The 20,077-nt window shown below is 33.7% G+C and overlaps 1 protein-coding gene across 1 annotated transcript; it reads right to left on the bottom strand.

The window, feature by feature from the left end:
• Positions 1-205: 205 nt before the first annotated feature.
• Positions 206-20,026, bottom strand: LOC104914840 (sperm flagellar protein 2-like). Its single transcript, XM_010725340.3, has 16 exons — positions 19,963-20,026; positions 18,164-18,237; positions 16,658-16,761; positions 15,585-15,841; positions 13,742-13,850; positions 12,221-12,378; positions 11,015-11,154; positions 8,838-8,965; positions 8,601-8,739; positions 7,936-8,073; positions 5,927-6,087; positions 4,909-5,095; positions 3,941-4,100; positions 3,017-3,139; positions 1,915-2,053; positions 206-640 (listed from the first exon to the last, which is right to left on the bottom strand). The coding sequence occupies exons 4-16, from the start codon at positions 15,796-15,798 to the stop codon at positions 403-405; spliced, it is 2,034 nt and encodes a 677-aa protein (XP_010723642.1). The 5' UTR covers positions 15,799-15,841; positions 16,658-16,761; positions 18,164-18,237; positions 19,963-20,026; the 3' UTR covers positions 206-402.
• Between the last annotated feature and the right edge of the window lie 51 nt (positions 20,027-20,077).

The raw sequence follows: 20,077 nt of genomic DNA, 5'->3' as shown, positions 1-20,077 counted from the left end.
CTAACAACCCACCACTAAATCATGTCCCTGAGCACCACGTCCAAACAGTTCTTAAACACATCCAGGGATGGTCACTTAACCACCTCCCTGGGGAGCCTATTTCAGTGCTTAACAACCATTTCTGTAAAGAACCCTTTCTTGATATCCAACCTATTAAGAATATTAAAAACATAGTCTTGAAAATATAAAAAGCCCATAACAAAGATACTAAAAGATTTCAAGTGGTCTAGTATGTCATATTTTACTATTCTACACAGGGGCTTTCCTTCTAAACGTAGCACAATTGTTTATAGTGGTATGATCTTTAACAATATAGGTGACTAATCTTTGGCATTAGTTCTGGCAGTTACTTTAAATTTCAGTTACACAACTAGCAGCTTTTCAGGAGTGAAAAATAAATTTTTATCTACCTTTAGGTGCCACTTGTAGAAAATGTTTACGAAGTGTGTTAAGTTGTGAAATAGTTAAAGTACTACTTTCAGAAGTCTCTATTAGTGGAACTTGTGGTGGAGGAACAGGATCAGGAATCACTTTTACATCAGTGCTGATGAAGAAATCTGTTTCTTCTAAATTCATTTCATACTGGATTTTGCTAGAACTTTCAATATGGTGCCGTCCTACCTCAATCAGCTTTTCAACACTGCAAAAATATAAATGCAGAAAACAATTATTTTTCATAGAGGATACTGATAACAGATTCAATTTTTAGCACTTTTAGTGTGTTCTGAAGCAAGAATTACAAATCCCTTGTGAATTCAGTACTCAGCAAAATCAATATCAAGTGTATTCCTTCTCTGGCTGCAAGTAGTTTTAAGCCTGATAAGAAATTTAGGCAAATGGTAGCCACAGAAGAGACCGGATAGAAAAACACAAAAGGATGAAACTCTTTATTATTAAATTTCATACAGACAGTGCATACATGTTCCATTTGTAATCATCCTTTAGGCTATCTCAATGTCTTGCCCCTTGCCAATAAATAAATCCCGGATAGAGCACTTTCCAGAGTAGCATTCTGGTGGAGCATATGGACTCCTGTTTAAAATGTGATGGCGTACTCATACTGTCCAACAGGTGCTGTCTTTGTATATGTCCTTGTGTGTCACTGCTGTTGTCAGGAGAGCCAACAGAACAAGCTAGCACATATAGTTCAGACACTTTGAGTGACTGCCTGTTAGAGCTTTCATATCCTATATTTCTGTTTCTTGTCTTGGGCCTGCCCTCCAGTTGTACCATCTAGCACTGTCCCAAGTATGGTTTAAAAGTCAGTACAAGCCAAAAACACCAAAAACGTTTTCCAAAAGGCAAAGTGATACCTTTGAAAGGTGTAATGGAGAATGAAATACTTCAATGATGTGGACATAGACAGATGGCCTAAGGGTCATATAGCGGCCCCAAGTATATTTTAATTACTAGGACAGAAAAATAGCCAAGGTTAGGATTATTTTTTTCAATCAACCTTGAAATATTTTTGATAAAGGTTACACATGGTGGTAATAACAGCAGGTAGAGATTTCCAGCATATGTATAGTACAAGGAAAAAAAAAGAAAAAAAAAAAACAAAAAACCACAAAAAATCAACCCACTCCCAAAGTGACAGAACCCAAGTATCACAAGTAGTGATACTGCTAAAGAGCAAAATATCCAGGTATCTGGTGATGCTCATAAATCCATATGCTAAATCTTTAGTCTGGAAAAACAGAAGAACTGGTAACACCTCTAGTATAGTCTGCAGAACCTGCTAATCATCCAAGAAACCTGTCATTACTACTCAGCTATTTAGTTTAAAATTAAACTCTAGCACATGAAATTATTGTCTTCTACATACGTTTTACATATTATTTGTTCCTATATAAACATCTTTACTAGCCCTCAATTTAAAAAATATATTCCTGTTCAAAACTGGAGTTACATTACCTGGACATTTCTGCTAGGAATCTTGCTCCAAGCCACTTTTCCATATCTTTATAAGTTTCTTCTGCTTTCATTGTTAACTCTTCAACATATGCTAAAGCTTTTTCTTTTATAAGTTTTAGTCGAGTTTTTGTAGCTTTCTCTGTTAAAATATTATTATTATTATTATAAGTAATTATTATTTATAAAATTTTGAAGAAAACAGTTTTTAAGCATATGAAGTTCAACACAATAATCTGTATTTAGGCAGCAAAATTTTTCTTTAGGTTCTCAGAATTTTGAACGACTAAATTTTCAGAATCATCCTAATTGCACCATGTGTTTTACAAAAGTGTGCATTTTAGAAGCACTGGAAAAAATAAAAAATAGCTTGATAAAACTGAAGCAGAGCTTCAGGGGATGTTTAAGCATACATGACATAAAACAAAATGCTACATAGCAATCAGATCTAGAAGCTTAATGATGTGAGTGTATCACGATACAGATAAATTTTAAAGAAAACATTTCTAATTCATTATATACGTTGCTCATAATAAAAATATTTTCTTCATCTTTACCCTAACTTCCAGCTGTTTAAAATCAAGCTCATTGTTTGCTTGATTGTTTGTTTGTTTGTTTCCTGAAGCTTCCTACACATACCTATTTCACACTCTAATTCCCAGGTTGCATTAGAAAAGAGTTTGGTTAATGAGCACTAAGAAAATAATCTCTACCAAAATTATGCTGAGTACTCACATTAAATTTTTTAAAACTTTGAGAATTTCAAAATTCAGAATGGGAAGAACTGAGAGTCTCTCACTGAGACTAATACAGAAAATGAGTAAAAATTACAATGTCAAAGGGGAAAAGGATATCAAGCAGATGAAAAGACAGCTTAGTTAATGCACTGACAGAGACATGAAACAGGCACTAAAAGACATTAAGAGCCTTAGAAAGGAAGAATAAGAGAAGAGTACCAGAATCTATATACTATTATCGATCTTGAAAATAAGCATATTCACTGTTCGACTTTGTTTCAATTAGTATTTTGCATTCTATACTGCAGAAACTTGACTATCACAATACCTAAATTAGGAAGAATGATCAACACCAAATAGAAACATACCCTCATGTTTCAGGGCAGCAAAGTATTCTTGCTGTATTTTAAGTGTCAGTTTTTGTTTCTTCAGTTCTTCAGAGGTTAAAGGAACTGGACTGCCTTCAGCTGCAGAGGCAGTAGAAGAAGATCCTGCAAAAAAAAAAAATAGTCTCCCTCAAAATCTTCGGACTTTGCTGGTAAATTTGTGTCTGCACACAGGCACTCATAAGACATTTTTGAAATGTTACTTTCCATCTTACTTGATATGATTCTTCATGAGCATACAAATACAAGGTTACTCAGATTGCTTATGTTAATGTACCAGGAAGATTTCTTCACATATGATCTACATTTGCAAAACATGCTAAGACTGCATAAAACCACTCCAACATATTCATTTGTTTTAAAAATTAAAAAATTTAAAACAACACTCTAAAATGTATTTCTGAATGGAATATCATTGCTGAATACAAACGTCTCTGTCATGAGTCAAAACAGATCCTTTGATCTTAAAATTTACCAGTTTATAACAACTGGCACATAAACAAGCTTACTCTGAGTGATAGGTGTTCCTTCTGGAGCAAATCTTGTTTTAACCTATATAGCTATGCATAGATATTATAAAAGTGTTATTTTATTATGTTGCTTTTGAAGGTTGCATGAAATTATGCATGAAAGATTTCATATCAACTTTTGAAGTTCCATTTTGACTATTAATTCTTAGAAAATAGCAACAATATCACATATAACTAAAGAAACCCAACAGTCATTCAGCAGCTTTTGCATTCCTTTATGACTATCAGCTTTTCACGTTTTTATATCACATTTAACATGTCAAGGAAGAAATTAAATGCAAATTAAACATCATAGGTTATCCCTTTCAAAATGATTGTCATATCTACGTTTCAGTAATTTCAAGCAGTCCTATAACAAAGTCAGTATTTCAAATACCTTTCTTTTTAGTAGGTGATTTGGGGGATTTTTTGGTGTCTTTGGTATCTTTCCCAGTTGACTTGCTTGACACTGTGTGAGAAGACTTCAGATCTTCTTTTACTTGTAGCTGCTTTTCTCCTTCTTCCTTCACTTCTTTTGACTGTACTTCTGCTCTTACCTTTATACCATATTCACACAGTCAAATAGATGTTATCAATATTATGCAATTATTGTTTTAAATAGACTAAATTTACTGCAACTACTTGCAATGACTAACATATATAATTAAGAGATATTTTAAGTAATGTATTGGTTACATTATGATTATTTATCAAAAAATAAAATTGTACTGGAAAAATTCAACGCAAAAACAGTAGTTCTAATTCTTGTAACCTCACTAAATTCGCTGAAGGGAAAGGTGTGAATATAAGAATCAGATGTGAAATCTAAGAATGTAAGCTACTATAAGAGTGCAAAAGTCTATGCATTTTAAAATGACCAAAATAAAAAGACAAAAAACAAGCTTGGAATCAACAATTTGACAAGCAACATAATTAACTTATGTATAAAAGAGAATGTTACCACAGCTTTTGAAGTTGTGAAAGTTTTGAGCAAAAGTTGCATCCCATGATTTAACATGTCCTTTTTATATTTCTATTGAGAAATAAGGGAAAAGTTTATCATGGGAAAAGCAAACATATAGAACCAACATTCAAAGTATTTGAATGCAGAATGAAAATTCAAAGGCACTGCAGATCTGATAATGCACAGATCTTAACACCTTTCTTACAGAAATACAAATATTTTCAATGGAAATATAGTAGATGACGTTAACTTGAGGCACAACCATTGCTAATTGAAAACTCTTCTGTGATTCAGTAATAGATGTGAAACTAACATACACATTGTAAAGGCTGCATGCATGCTGAATGGAAGGCCTTGACTGTCCTACCCATAGATATCTATTTAAATAAAACAGTCCCTACCATATCTGATACTGCTGTTACTGCTGTTTGCCATGTATCAGAAATAACAGTTTCATCTTTCCCAAAAGCAACCACTACATTTTCAGAAAAATTCTCATCTTTAACATTCTTCAGTAGAGTTGCCTTGCTTTTTGACTTGGTAATATTTGTTTCCAGTGAAGGCAGTTTATAAGAAACTAGAGGAATCCTGAAAAATAAAATACAAGGCATAAATCATTTCCCCTTTTATAAAGAGGTAATTTGTTGACATTAGAGAACATGTCATGAGAATGAGAATGCTATTTGCAAAATTTGCTGTAGTAACAGAAAAAGGATGGACTTAGGACCAAAAGAGATAAAACATGTGGATGACAGGAAAATTGGCTAGTTTAAAGACAGAAGATAAAGAGTAATATAGATGGATAAAAATAAGTCAAATGACTGTGTGATCTGATGATATATTCCAAATGAGCTAGAAGCGTAACCTCATTACTTTCTAAATGAAAACTGTAGGTAATTACAAAAGGTTTTACTATTGATGGAATTTTTGATATTGTGAAATTATTTAACAGTATCCCTTACCTTTAGTACAGAATTAATGTTTCTAGGATGTTCTGATTTATATTTGTTATTACTTGAGTCATTAAATTATGTTTGTTTGTGCAAATTTAAAGCACATTGATGGTCTAAAATAATATTAGCTTAGTTTTGTGATAACTGTGCTGAAAGCTGTCAGCAATACAGAGGGAAGTAGGAAATATTCCTATAGCAAATTTCTTTCTAAGGCAGCTTTCAAAATGCTTTATAATTCAGAGATGTACTAGTGAAAATGATGAGGGTTAATCAGTCAAAATTTAAGGATAAATGAATCCTATAAGATGATTCAAGATCAGTTTAACTATAATCACAATTTAAACATTAAATATAAATTTATTTCTCCATCCTTTGAAATATACCCACATTTATTTCCACATGTACCCACAAAGCTATGAGTGCATTATAATTGTTGATGTTTGTATAATTAATAGTGTATTTCTACCTTCTTGATTCATTCTGATCTTCTTTCTGCTCTTTATCGACAATATCTAGCAATGGGAGTCTAGTAAAATCTTGTCTGTCCTCTGTTGGGATTTTTCCTTCCATTGCTCTATAATAGTCATGAAGAAGTCTCTTCGTATCTTGGAAACGATCCACTTCAACCTCAGTAAGAAAGGACAGAAAGATTGAAATTCAAAACAAGTTCTATTACATTTTTATATACATAGTGGCAAAAGCAATTCCAAATAACAAGAGTTACAGGGAAAACAACAAACAACTACATTTGTTTGAATTTTTATAGTATTTAATGCATACTTTTACTCACATCAATGTCTTCAAAATTTATTAATTTTCACACAGGTATTTCTAACAATAATAAAAATCTTGTTAGAATACAAAAAAGTATTTGCACTAAATAATGTTTGACACATTAAATTGAAATATAATATATTTGGACTTATGTTTATTTCTATACTAGCAAGTATACAAGTACCAACAAATTATGGAAATTGCTTTGTTTGAAATAATCAAAATCCTTGTTAACATAAAAAAAGAGTTAACTCATAAAAAGAGTTAAGTGATGGAAAAAACAATGTAAAAAGCCATACAGTTTATCCTCGTCAAAGAAATTAACAGGCTTTACAGAGCTAAGTATCTTGAAGATCTTTTTCTGCGAATTCTCTCAGGAGAAATCAAGTAAGATTCAAAAAACATTTAACACCTGTCATGTTTTGATTTATTGATACAGACAAATGTTAGCTTCTAACTGCCAAAACAGTGCAAAATATTCATGGGAAAATGCACAAAACCACATTCACAAAACAAAGAATAAAACCTTTGTGGTGTAAAGCAGCTCTTATCCATAAGCAGAGAAAATATCTTCTATTACAGTGCACAGAGAAAGGTGGAGAGTAATCTGATTTAACCTTACTAAAGTTAAGACTTTCTTAAGCAGAATTTACACAAATCTATTTTTTATAGAGTAACAGAACCACGTGGGGTTTAACTTCCCACAGAAAAACCCACAGAAAGAGAGCTCAAGACCAAAGAAGTCTATTTTTGACCGTTTCTCAAACAGAAAAATAACATATGGTTTACATTTTTAGTTTTGCAGTTTTACTGGCCTGGTTTTTCAACTAAATTAGCATAACATGGCATGTATTTAAAACGCTTTCTTCATTGCCTCCTTTAAAGTTACCCAGACTTTCACAACAAAGTCACTCCATTTACAGACAAGCCTGTCCATTCCATTCCATCCCTAAGTCTAATTTATGCACCTACAAAGGCAGTCACAGGAAAATAAATCTTACTTTACTTCAAGAACTGAAGTAATTCATGGTGTCACTGAATGAGAGGAAAGGCGTAATGTGGCGAAGGAGAGATCCAATAAAGTGAAGATGATTTCATAAAAACTTACCTGTGAAAGATTTGAATGAGTTTTCTCAAGGAAAACAAACACAATTTTCTCCAAAAAACTCCTTGCAACTTTTTTTTTAGACTATAGGTAAAATTTCAAGTTACAATTGACATAATTTTTTGATTTGGGAAATACAAGACTACCTTAACAGTACGTAGGTCTACAACAGCGGTAAATTTTGTAATCCATAAAAAAGAGATGATGTAAATATGACTACGGAAATATAAATAGTTCTAACATCTCTGTTACAAAACTCAAGAAATTCACTGGGCTGATAAAACTGAAAAAGCAGCACTACCCATCACAGATTGAAAATGCATGACAGTGGACAACAGTAATTGTATTTTTCTTAAAGTTTTTTGCCTGTTAAATGGTTAAACATGAGGAATGCCATCTACTCCTGATCTCTAGACTAACTGTCTCTAGGCTTTCTAGACAAGGTTAGAAGCAGCATGAACATTTGCTCATCTAACTATTGATTCCTAACATATTCAGAGCCAAATGTGTGAAACTCCTCTGAGGCTTACTGTCTTTCAAATCTAATTCAATGCCTCCTTCAATTGCAAACTCCATAGTAGAGCTCTGTACCTTACCTGCATAAGTGAAAAAAAATGGTTTATTGCAATCCCCTTATGATCTCGCAACCAGCCATCATTCATGATATCAGAACGTTCCTGCTCTGCTTCTTCTCTTCTTTTATCACAGATATCCCAGAGAAGATCTCTTAAGTCCTAAAATACAAAATAAAATATGAGAAATAACTATGAAAAAACTGTAAATACATTTTTTTACTATTAGAAACTATATTTTTGCCTGTCCATGAGACACACACTCATTTATTGTAGGTGTGTTTTTTCTAAATTGTTATAAATGTCAAAGCCTGGTCCAAGACTTCTATGATTACAGACAAATGACAGAAAATAGCTTTACAAATGAGCCTGACAATATAATCCAGAGGCCTATGATAAATATAAAGGACAGAGTTAGGCTGCATTGCTTTCCCCAGGCAGAGATCTATTGAAGCTAGACATAGAATTAGAACACCAATAGCTAAGTTCGTAACAGCATCAGCAACTTTCTACTTAAATGGTTTGATAATGAATGCAAACATAAAGAGAAAGGGGATGCGCAATACAAACAATTCTGAGAAATTAAGTCATAGTTTAAACATTATTCTATTTACAAGGCTCCATTCCATTTTTTCTTTAACATGGATAGTGCTTCATAGGTCCTATTGTTTCTTCTTCAATTTACTTACAGTTATTCTTTGGTGTAGTTCTGCTTTAGTTTCCTCATCTTCCCGTAGGTCATCAGAAATTGAATTAAAATCTGATTGCCACTGGGATACAAACTCCTGCTTATGATCTGGATGCTTTAAATAATCTTGGAAATTTTTTCTGTAAATTATGACAAAACTAATGTTACAAAACAGATAGAATAGCAGAGGAAAAATATAAAATATGGATATTTGAAATACTAAACTATTTCTACTCACCTAATATCTGCTAAGTAATATATCATGGAGTACTGTTCATCCCTTAGACATCTAAGTACAGTTTTGGTGGTATTCACATACACATTTTCTACCATTTCCCAATAAGGTACTAAAAAATCAGGTATCTCCTGTGAATATTTTAAAAAACATCAAAATCAATACATTTCTTGGCGACTCAATTAGATGTATCATGAGCAAATAACAGATTATTTCATGATATCATACTACGGACTTCTTTCATTTTGTATTTTGTTTTAGAATCATCATCGACTAATTATAAACTTATCCTGTTTATGTTAAGTTACCCTATGCATTTCTTTGAAAAAAAATGTGGCAATATTCAAAATGAACAGGAAGTTCCCCCAAAATACTGCTGATATCTGTGTTTTTTGATTCATTCATAAATTCAGAAAGTTGTTAGGCAGTACACGATTGTTTAAACTAGTGAAAATTAAAAGTGACTGTCAAGTGTTTCACAAGCATTTTACTGACTGACTGTCAAACAATGCCAGAGAATTGCATGACTAGTGGAAAGGCAACAAGTTGAGTTGCAGACTTTAATCACTCAGGAAGAGATTCACAGCATATGCCAGTTAACTGCAGTCATAAAGTCAAAACTGGGAAACATAAGGAACAGACTACAGAACAAAATACAAAGCATCATTAAGAATCCTTCAAATCTTTATCTCAGTTACTGCATGCAGACCCATCTTCCCATCAAAAAAAATAAAAAAATAAAAAAAAAATTAGTAAAACTAGAACAGACAGACCAAAAGGTAAAAATCATGACTGAATATGTTGAATTATTTCTGCCTGAGTAGAGTTAACATTATGTCTTGATTTGAAAAGCATCACCGAGGCAAAATGAAGAAGGGTATGTGATAGATGCCTGCAACATTACAAATATCTTCACAGGTTGAATACAGAATTATTATTCGTTGAATCACACAATACAAGAACTTAGGGTCATCCAGTAAACCAAGTAAATAGATATAAAGCAATGTGTTATTTCTTTTCTCGTCATAAAAAGTGTAATTATACAGGATATATGTCAATAGTTTTCGGGCTGGTTCGGCCTGGTTCCATGACTTGCAGGGCGGAGAGATTCACGAATCCACACCTCTGGAAAGGGGAAACAGGGGACCCCAAAAAATTAAAAACAGCAGCAACAATCTGAGGAGAAACAAACTAATTTACTAAAAATGGTATCGGAATGCAAGATAACACATTATAATAGAATATACTACAACATAAGAGGAATTGAAGCTAACAAATCAATTATAACGAGAGAGGGAGTCCAACAGGTGGAAAGGCCTCACTATAACACTGAGGTGAGATGTGCAGTTGGGTCAAGCAGCACGGAGAAGAGCTGAAAAAAAAAGGGAGGTCTTGTGACCTTGCCAGGGGTTATATGTCGTCTCTGAATGCAAAGTGTTCTGCAGTATGCAGCTCTTCCAGACAGGTGCCCGGAACTGGAGCATTAACTCTTTAACTCCCAGTGCCACATGATGGTATCACGTGGAATATTGATAACCAAAAATCATAAAACCACTAAATAATCACATAAAAACACTATACTATGGAGACTATGAAGTAAATTGATTCCAAAAAAAGAAAAAAGACAATCATGGGAAAAAACCCTGTTGAGATTTACTGAATACAAAGATATACATATAAACTTATCTTGGGAATCCCATACATTTCATTTTACTAGAGATAAAAAGATGTCCTGGAGAGTGTTAGAGGAAAGTATCCTAGGAGAAATATCAGTGCACGCTCTTGCCATTCTTGCATTCTTTCTCCAGGACCAGTGCCCAGCCACTGCCAAAGACAAGAATCTGAGTAGATGAGTCATGATATGACTCCAACAAGCTTGTGCTTGTATTTCTTATATTAAAAAGTATTTTTATTTTGGCCTTCGTGCGCTGTTCTTCAACATCACTGTGAAGAATTTAGCAAAAGGCAATGATCAAAATTTTCAAGTTTCTTCCTTATATATTTTGGTAGTAAAAAGTATTTTTATTTCTAGGTACTTATTACACAGCACTAGCGCAATTTTCACTGAAAAATATTTAAGAAAATAATGTGCTGAGAAAAAAAAAGTTTAGGTAGAATATGCACAAAACATAAAGGTAAATATATACTTTGATATCTAAGACTTTTAATTCTGAAGATACCTTGGGAAGTGGCTCATCTACATAAATCCATTCAGCTGTTCCTGGCTTAATCAGTGATGGTGTCACAGAAATAGGAGAAAGCAGATCTTGAGGTTTAACTGGCAAAGCCTTTTCTTCTGGTGATTTTTCTTGTACAGACCCTTGTGTATAAACGTACAATTAGTACCTCCATAAGTATTTTAAGTATTAGTAAACAGAAATAGATATTTATGCTAATCTGATAAATTCAGACAACATAGCAGATTCAGAATCTCATTATTTGTGTATTTGTCTTTAGAACATATGCTGATCAAATATGCGATGCCATAGTTTTTAGAAATCTGTTTCCAGTTAGATTTTACTTTGCAGGATTGCTACTTTTCCAAAACCATCTCTATGAGAGAAAAGGTAAGATAGTGTTTTAGTATGATTATGCAAAGCATTCTTTACCAGGTAAAGCAAAGTCATTGGTATTGATACAATTCTGAGATTCATTAAAACTATCATGATTCCAAGGACTCTGCTTAACTAATGAACAGTTATAAGCATGGTTTCCATGTGAGACTTGAGAAATAATAATATGGTGAAGGCCACATCAAGTTTTTCTTCTAATAATTTCTGAAGTTATTAAAAATCTAATCCTGGTTAACTTGATGCAACCTTTTCTTTGGAATTCCTCTTTTTCCCTTCTTATTAAGCATATGTGCATACGTTAATTGCATGGATTAAGAAGAAACATGCAATAAGATGCACCAAAAAAATGCAAATATGGTGCACTGAGTTATCCATGTTTTTACATTTCTGATAAATGAGTATATGTTTATAATGGCAAATTATCCTTCCTACTTTGTCATTGTGCTATCCCACACAGTGTAGATGCTAGCTGTAATATTTAAATCTGGAAGAAATGACTGAATTTAGTAATTCTTTAGTGAATTTAAATATATCCAACTGACAGTTTATTTTAAATATTTTGAAATCTTTTCTCAAATTATCTTTGTAGCTATGTGAAATTGGTCCATATCCTGTGAAAATGTAAAAAAATATGACAGAAAATTTCAAAATTGCAGTGCAGTTATCAATAACTCATAAATCCCTGAAGTCTTGTAGGTGTGGTGAAAATGGCTAGTTTTTCCACATAGTTTTATATTTTAATGATTAGTATTATCCATCAAAAGCAAAGTCTTTTCTTAATGAACTGTAAAAAGTAGGAAGGGGAAAACTTACTTTTATTCCGCTTTTTGTCAATTTCTTCAATCAGAATTTCCTTTACAGTTTTGCATACAATACTTTCTTCTGTCTCTGCATTGACCTTCATTAGGGTGTTTTGATGGTCTGAAAACCAGTTCTCTAATTTTGGCCATGTGTGTAGGAAGCCTGAAATTCTGCAAAAGTTATACTGATATTGATATTGATATTGACCTCTAAAATAGAAATACTGAAATAACTACAGGAAAATACTTTCCCTAAAACAATAAACAAAGGAAAGACCACAATATCTAACCCAATACTAAAGCAAATCCAGGCAGTACTTTTGAAGATATTCAAATTTCCAACCATATAAACCCTCTCAGTAAGAAAATAGCTCTTACTCTTTCTTATCACAAGTTAAGCCTATGTTTCCTTGCATCACGGCTAAAATAATAATAACCAATAATATAATAGTCTAAACTAGTTAATATTATCAAATATTTAAAAGCAACTGTGTGCTCATGTGGCCAAGGAGGCTGATGGCATCCTAGCTTGTATTGGAAATGGTATGGTAAGCAGGACCAGTTAAGTAATCCTGCCCCTGTACTTGGCAGTGGTATGGCCTCACCTCAAGTACTGTGTTCAGTTTTGGGTACCTCAGTACAAAAAGGACATTGAGGTGCTGGAGCAGGCCCAAAGAAGGGCTATAAGGCTTGTGAAGAGCTTCGAGAATATGGCCTATGAGGAGAGACTGAAGGAACTGGGGCTATTTAGCCTGGAGAAAAAGAGGCTGAGGGGAGACCTTATTGCTCTCTTCCAATATCTGAAAGGTATTACAGAGAGAGCAGGGTTGCAGTCTTGTCACTGATAACAGGTGACAGGAGAAGGGGAAACGGCCTCAAGTTGCGCCAGGGGAGGTTTAGGTTGGATATCAGGAAAACCTCTTTACAGAAAGGGTTGTTAAGCACTGGAATAGGCTTCCCAGGGTGGTGGCTGCATCACCATCCCTGGATGTGTTTAAAAACCATTTGGATGTGGTGCTCAGGGACATGATTTAGTGGAAGGTTGTTAGTTAGGGTAGTATGGTTAGGTTGTGGTTGTACTCAATGATCTTTAAGGTATTTCTAACCTGAATGATTTTATGATTCTATAACTTAAAAGCTAAAGTTGCTGCTTTTAATTTTCCTCTACATACAAAATCTAAATAATAGTATATAATTTTTTTTTTAAATCTAATGATAGAATGAAATACAGAAAAGCACAAGAGGTTCTCTGAAGTACATATATACACATACATATTTTATTTTTTTCAATTCATACCTGGAAAATAAAATTTCCTTGAAAAAATACCTTGGAAAAGCAAAACATAAGAATTCCTAACTTCTAGCATTATTTACATAAAATCTAAGCACCTCTTAGATTCCAGTCAGAGAAATTCTTAAGTAAAATCTTAACATAAGGCACTCATAGTGCAAATACAGATCACATATGAGCTTCAGATTAATTACATGCCTAATCATGTGGCTGAAGTAACTTTACTGTACTTAATAAACATACCTATGCAGCACCTGGTCCCTTGCTAAGTCAGTCATCTCTTCTATGATTTCAACATCTGAATTTTGACTGTTGTCCTCCTGTTCAATTTGAGAGGGCTTTGATTTATCTGCTGTGGAAAACAGCATAAGTGAGCGTATGTTGAAAAGGTAGCTACTGGACCTAAATAAGATAACTACTTTAAAAGAAAGCTTCTAGATTTCCTTGATGCTACATTTCTTCCCTTAAAAATTTAAAAGCTTCCTCAAAGAAAGGAAAGGACAGAAATAAATCAGAGAAACACTAAATAGAGCTGGGTAAGAATATGGAGACTTATTTTTGAATGCAAAGTCAATTATAACAATACATTTCCCAATTGATACTTCGCAGTCATAGAAAGTTGTAGTTGTAGAGATATGATGGGTGGACAATTTCAGGCATATATATTCTTACAGTTTGAAGGTGTTTCTGTTTTTTTTTTTCCAGTCTAACTTGAATCTTCCTTTTAGTAACTACTTCTTTCCAAAAGAGCAATGGATAGATATACCACTGTATCTGAAGAAAAAGTATCCTCTATCTCAGAGACTCCTCAAGATGAAAAAAAACAACTTTAATTTATTAGAAAGAAACTAATCTTTATAGATTTCTGACGTGGTTTTTTTGTTTGTTTCTATGACTATGACCACAAGACATTTTAAGAAACAATATCTTTTTTGGATTCCTGAGACTATATCATGTACTATCATATCTTCAAAGTGTTTTGGCACAAAATGTCTTAAAATTAACATGAATATAAGTGCAATACATATATCTTGATGATATAGTTGGCAAAAACCTCTCACAATTTGCAACATTCTCATTTCTGCCAACACATAAAAGCTAAACAATGTTCAGCTCAAGCCATGTGCTATGTAAGTGCTGCAGTGAAAACAATGAAGAGTAACCTCCTTATAATCTAGACAATATGGGAAATATTTGTGAAAAGAACTTGTATTTTGCCAAGATGAGTGAGAGCAATGAAAAATAAGAAGTCTGGAAATAAAACAGCTTTCAAAAAGCCTTTGTTGTTTTTGCCATTTTTGTCTAAATCAACTATTTTTGGTTGTTCATTGACTAAGACAAGATAAAGGCAGTAATCAATGGGGAATGAATGTTGGCGTATCTGAGCAAATTAAAAGTTAGCACATCCCTTTATTTACTATTCCTTATGCCTCTTTCCAAATGTATCCACTGGAGAAAAACACTAATTAGAAATGGTCATTTGGAATGAATAATATTTCTGCAGCTGGTGTAAGTTACATTTTTCCCAACTGTTGCTTCATATGATAGTTAACAGTAGCCTCTGTGCTACCTCAGCTTCAGTGAAATTTCAGGACAAAAAAACCCACAAATATACATGAATTTGCACACTTATAATCTGCCTTTGACTGAAACAAACATAAGTATTCAGGATAACTTGGAAGCACTCAAGATGATATTTCAAAATGAATGGATGAGATAACATGAGATAAAAAGAAATGGCAAAATAATGCTATTTTGTTTGAATTAGCATAATGTAAAGTTAAAATTGTTAAGTACAAGTAAAACCTGAAATAATGCTTGTGATTAATGTGTTACTTATATTCAGTCCTACATCTTTAGACAAGTGAACAAAGTTAAAAGAGTTCTTGCAAATAAGAGCAAAAAAAGAAATCTAACTTCATAATTATAAAAATACAAATATTAGTATTTTAAATTAAAATACACAAATTGCTACCATATTGCAAAGTACTCACAATTCAGAAGTTTCCATATTTATACAATCTTCATATTCCCCTTACATAAAAATGTGCTTGTAATTTGACTTTGTTTAAATGTAGAAACTTACACTTCAAGCTAGCCACACGTTTCAATACTGTGGTGTCTGAAATATCCAATAATATAGAAACATCAAATGCAGGTAAGGCAACAGGAGGCTTGTTAGGAGTTCTAGGATCTGTAACAAGTGAGAGCTTTCCACAGTTCACATATTTTGCTTCCGTTTCATCTGTATCAATCCCTGTACAGGCTTTTTCAAATAGCCTTGCCTGGTTAATTGTCATTGGAAATCCATCCAAAATCCATCCCTTCTCTGGTGGTGTGCGGCTAAAAGTAAATGAAAAATGACATTTCCATAGAAAAATTGATAGCATAAAATTAACACCTAAGGAAGAGCTTGTCCTAGTAGTCTTTTATTCTGAATTCAGTATATAAGATATGCTGATGAATGAACACCATCGTGATCAAAATAGCGAAACAATGGACTTTATATCAGAAAATTGCATGAAAATGAGTTAAAAATGATAAACAGAACAATATTTGCTTCTTGATAGTTTTCAAAAACAATCTTTATAGAGCTGTACTGTGAGCAGAGATGTAATTTCATTGCTTTCAAAAAGTGCCAACTTCTGCACTGAAAAAACAAGTAGTAAAAACTGTTTTATAACATTAAAGTACAAATGGGAGTAAATATAACTAAATGACATTCATGTCAGAACTTAAGAGCTAATTGCATATGAGCATATTTGAGATAATTTTCTGTAATGCAAGAAGAGAAAAAAACAAGTAATTGTTGAAATATGAATGTTTAGATAATGTATCTCACATAAATCTAGAGGAAAAATGCTAGCATATTTTGAATAGTTGAAAACTGGTAAACAAAATATAGACATTACTTACATCTAATGACTATGTGATAGTTGTTTATTTTTTCACTTACTGCCAACGGTGTACAGTAATGCCTTTAAAATTTAGGGCTGGATTCTACTTCTTTCAAATGGGCATTAAATAACTGATCAGTCCCACTTTCCCATAGCACATTCCAATTTTCCAATAATGCACTGACTAAAGAGAAATGGCTGAATCTGGCCCTAAAAAATGGATAATTCTAAGTAAAGTAAGGCAAGCTACATAATTTCATACTTAATGGCTTCCAATAGGATGTCAACTAGTAATTCATCAGGAATACTTTTTCCTTTCTTCAGCAATTTTTGTGATGCAGCGCCAAGCTGGGCACGTACAGATAGCTGTGGAGGAGTGCAAAGGAGTTAAAAGAACATGTAAGAACAAAAAGCTCAGAATGTTGACAACACTCACAGTTAAAATGAACATGATTATATGATGGCTGCTCTGAAAGTAACGCTTCCTATTTTGTTGTGTTGGTCCATGACATCAGAGGCAGATAGTGGTGGTATGGCAATAGACCTTCTCATCAGCATTCCAATTACATTTTGTTTCCATGTGACAGATAGTACCAGAGGGGCACACTGACAAAATGGTCCCTTGACATGGGAGGAAAGGCATGTGAAGCAGAGGTATGAAATTGAACTCCTTCACATAGAAAAAATTGGCACCCATTGACATTCACTGATGCTTGCTGAACATTTATGGAGACCAAACACTGTACACGAGCACAGCAAGGTAATGGGTGTGTGTTTCAGCAGTGGCAACAGTGACAGTGCGTCACCTTAACTGGTGCAGACTTTCCTGAGCATGGCGTGCAGGCTCTTGTTCACTGCTGATGAAAATGTAAACCTGGTGGTGGCTATTCATAAAAACAGTGTTCTGTAGCTCAGAATTTGCTCTATCAATTAATGTTATCTATTATAGTTTCTACAGAAATAAATAGGAAACATTACTTTTGGAGCGACCTGTATATTTTACTTCTGCGTTCCTTGATTATATTTAGTTTTGATTGTGTTCTTTATTCATTTTTAATGTTTACTGTATGATCTAACTACCAGAAATAGTTTTAACTGATGCTAAAGAGGCCTCATTCAACTGAAAAGTTGAGCTGAATGTCATCACACACAAGAAAATGACAGACAGAAATAAGATTGAAAAGCAAAAGATATTGGAAAAAAAAAAAAAAAATTAAGTGCCCTTGTCCTAATGTTCTGATTTTCACTACTCTAAACTCAGTGATGGTTTGATTTCTGACGACTTAAGAAAATGCTAAAAGTTAAGTTTTCTGTAGCAACATTTAACATCAGTGTTTATATAGGTATCTTACTTGCTTTTTAAGTACATTTCAGTAAGAAAAATAAAGTCAGAGAAAACTGCAGAATTAATTATTTTTGAATGTAAAGAAAAGAAACCTTGCGATGGATTGAATTATTTGCATGGCACCAGCAACATTCAGATCACATTTCTGCTAAGTCAGAAATTATATAGAAAGTACCTTATCTTACATAAATGTGCGATCAAACAGGATGACACTTACATAGAATTCTAGCTGTACGTATAACTCTAACCAATATACACAGCAGTAGATTTTTACAAAATCTCTTTTGATATTTCTCACAGAAAATGCTTGCAATCAGGTCAATAAATAAAGGCAAAACAGTGACAGAGTATCATCACTTTGTTGTTTAATGATATGATTGCAAATGTATCTTTATATTGTAGTAGTTAAAATGGACTACAAACCTTGGATATGTCATTCTCTTTGTGGTCTGATATAATTTCCTGATCAGATGGATGCTTTTTGACTGGACAATTACCTAAAATAGGTACATTTTAAAGTTTAACAATTCTACATCTGTAATATTTCTTACTATCGCTAAATAATAAAAATACATGTCTTATTATTGTTCTCTGACCCAATTAAAACAGAAGGTATTTGCAATTATTAGTATCACTGAAAAATTTATGTTGCAAGCAACCTCTAGAGATCAGTTCAACTTTACGGTAAAAGCAGCTGCAATGTCAGATCACATTACTCAAGTCTTTACCAGTCTCAAAAACCTCCAGTGACAGAAACTACCACTGAAGACAATCAGTTTCAATGCTGGGAAAAAGACGTTTTCTTGCATATGGTCAATACCAGAACCTTTATAGGTATCTCCACAGCAAAATGAAGACTAGTGGAAACACAAGCTTGCTGCTGACTGGAGCACAGGACAGAGATACTCAATGTCTTCTCTCTCTTGGTCTCTACAAGTGCAACCTGCCTTCAAGAATCTCAAGCTCCTAAGACTAGCAGGGAAGTTTGGAGGCCAACTGCTTTGCAAGCAACTTTTCAGAGAAGGGCTTTGAGGACAAGATCATTTTGAGCCAGAGACACATCTTTGCATTAAAGAAGGCCAAAAGCATCCTGGACTACATTAAACACAGCATCATCACCAGGAGATCATACTTTCCCTATACTCAGCCCCATTGAAACCATATCTAGAATGCTGCATCCAGTTCTGGGCTCCCCAGAGGCAAGAAAGACCTGGATACATTGCAGCAAAACCAGAAAAGGACCATAACAACTATTAAGATGTTAGAATATCTGATACCCAGGGAGAGGCTGAGAGCTGGAATTATTCAGCCTGGGAAAAGAAGTCCTGAGTGGAAACTTGTAAAGAAGAGTAAAGATGGCGTCAATGATGCCAAGTGAAAAAGGGACAAGAGGCAATGGAAACAAACTGAAGCACACTGAATTCTATTTAAATGATAAAATATGAACTGTATGGGTTATAGAAAATTGGAACAAGTCACCACCCAGTGAGATTGTGGAGTTTCCATCTTTGGTGAAGTTTAAATCCCAAGTGAACGCAGTGCTGAACAATAAATAATACTGAACCTTCCTTGAAAAGTGTTGGACTAGGTGACCTTCAGAGGTTCCTTCCACCCTCAACCATTCTGTGATTCTGAGTTTAGTAGCTGCGCCTAATATCAGTTCCTTTGTTGTTAAGAGCTATTGTAAAGAAAGGGAAAGTGAGGGAAACAGAGGGCTTGCCTCACCTTCCTTTGGAAGGTGCTTTCAAAATGAAGATTTCAACCTAGACCCTGTCTGTGGTGCATTATAGCTGTGTAGCAACCATGTTAGCACTTCTGATTCTGATCCACATCTGCTGACTTGACTTTCTCCCTCAACCTCACATTTACTGCATTGGTACATTTATCATCAGACTGAGGCTTATGCTGGTCACTGTCTCTGGATCTCACTCTTTAGTCAATATGTTCACGTATTACTGGTGAAGTGTTGGGCCTGTAAGACTTATTATTGGCATCCCCTCCTGGCTGACCTTCCTGTGTGGAGCAGTCTGCACTTGCTTCTCCCAAACACTAGTAATGCGCAGAAACACAAAATTCATAATGGAAACTATTCTGAAAACTCAGATGTCATGGATTCTACTTCAAGGGGACAGGAGAAAGTGGAATTGTAATTTAAATTTAATAAGAATTAAATTGTATGAAATTTAATTTAAATTTGTATATGCACAGACACACACAAATACCTTCAGTTCCATTAGTAAATGTTCCTGTTAGAAATTTCACTGATGATGCTGAGAAGTTCCTCTGAACCTTTTATCAGTTAAGAAAATAAATAGATTAGAAAAAAAAAAATACACA

The sequence above is a fragment of the Meleagris gallopavo genome, chromosome Z (genome assembly GCF_000146605.3).
Source record: "Meleagris gallopavo isolate NT-WF06-2002-E0010 breed Aviagen turkey brand Nicholas breeding stock chromosome Z, Turkey_5.1, whole genome shotgun sequence".
Lineage (NCBI taxonomy): Eukaryota > Metazoa > Chordata > Aves > Galliformes > Phasianidae > Meleagris > Meleagris gallopavo.
Note: the sequence above shows the minus strand (reverse complement) of the source record. Positions and strands in the feature narration are given on the sequence as shown.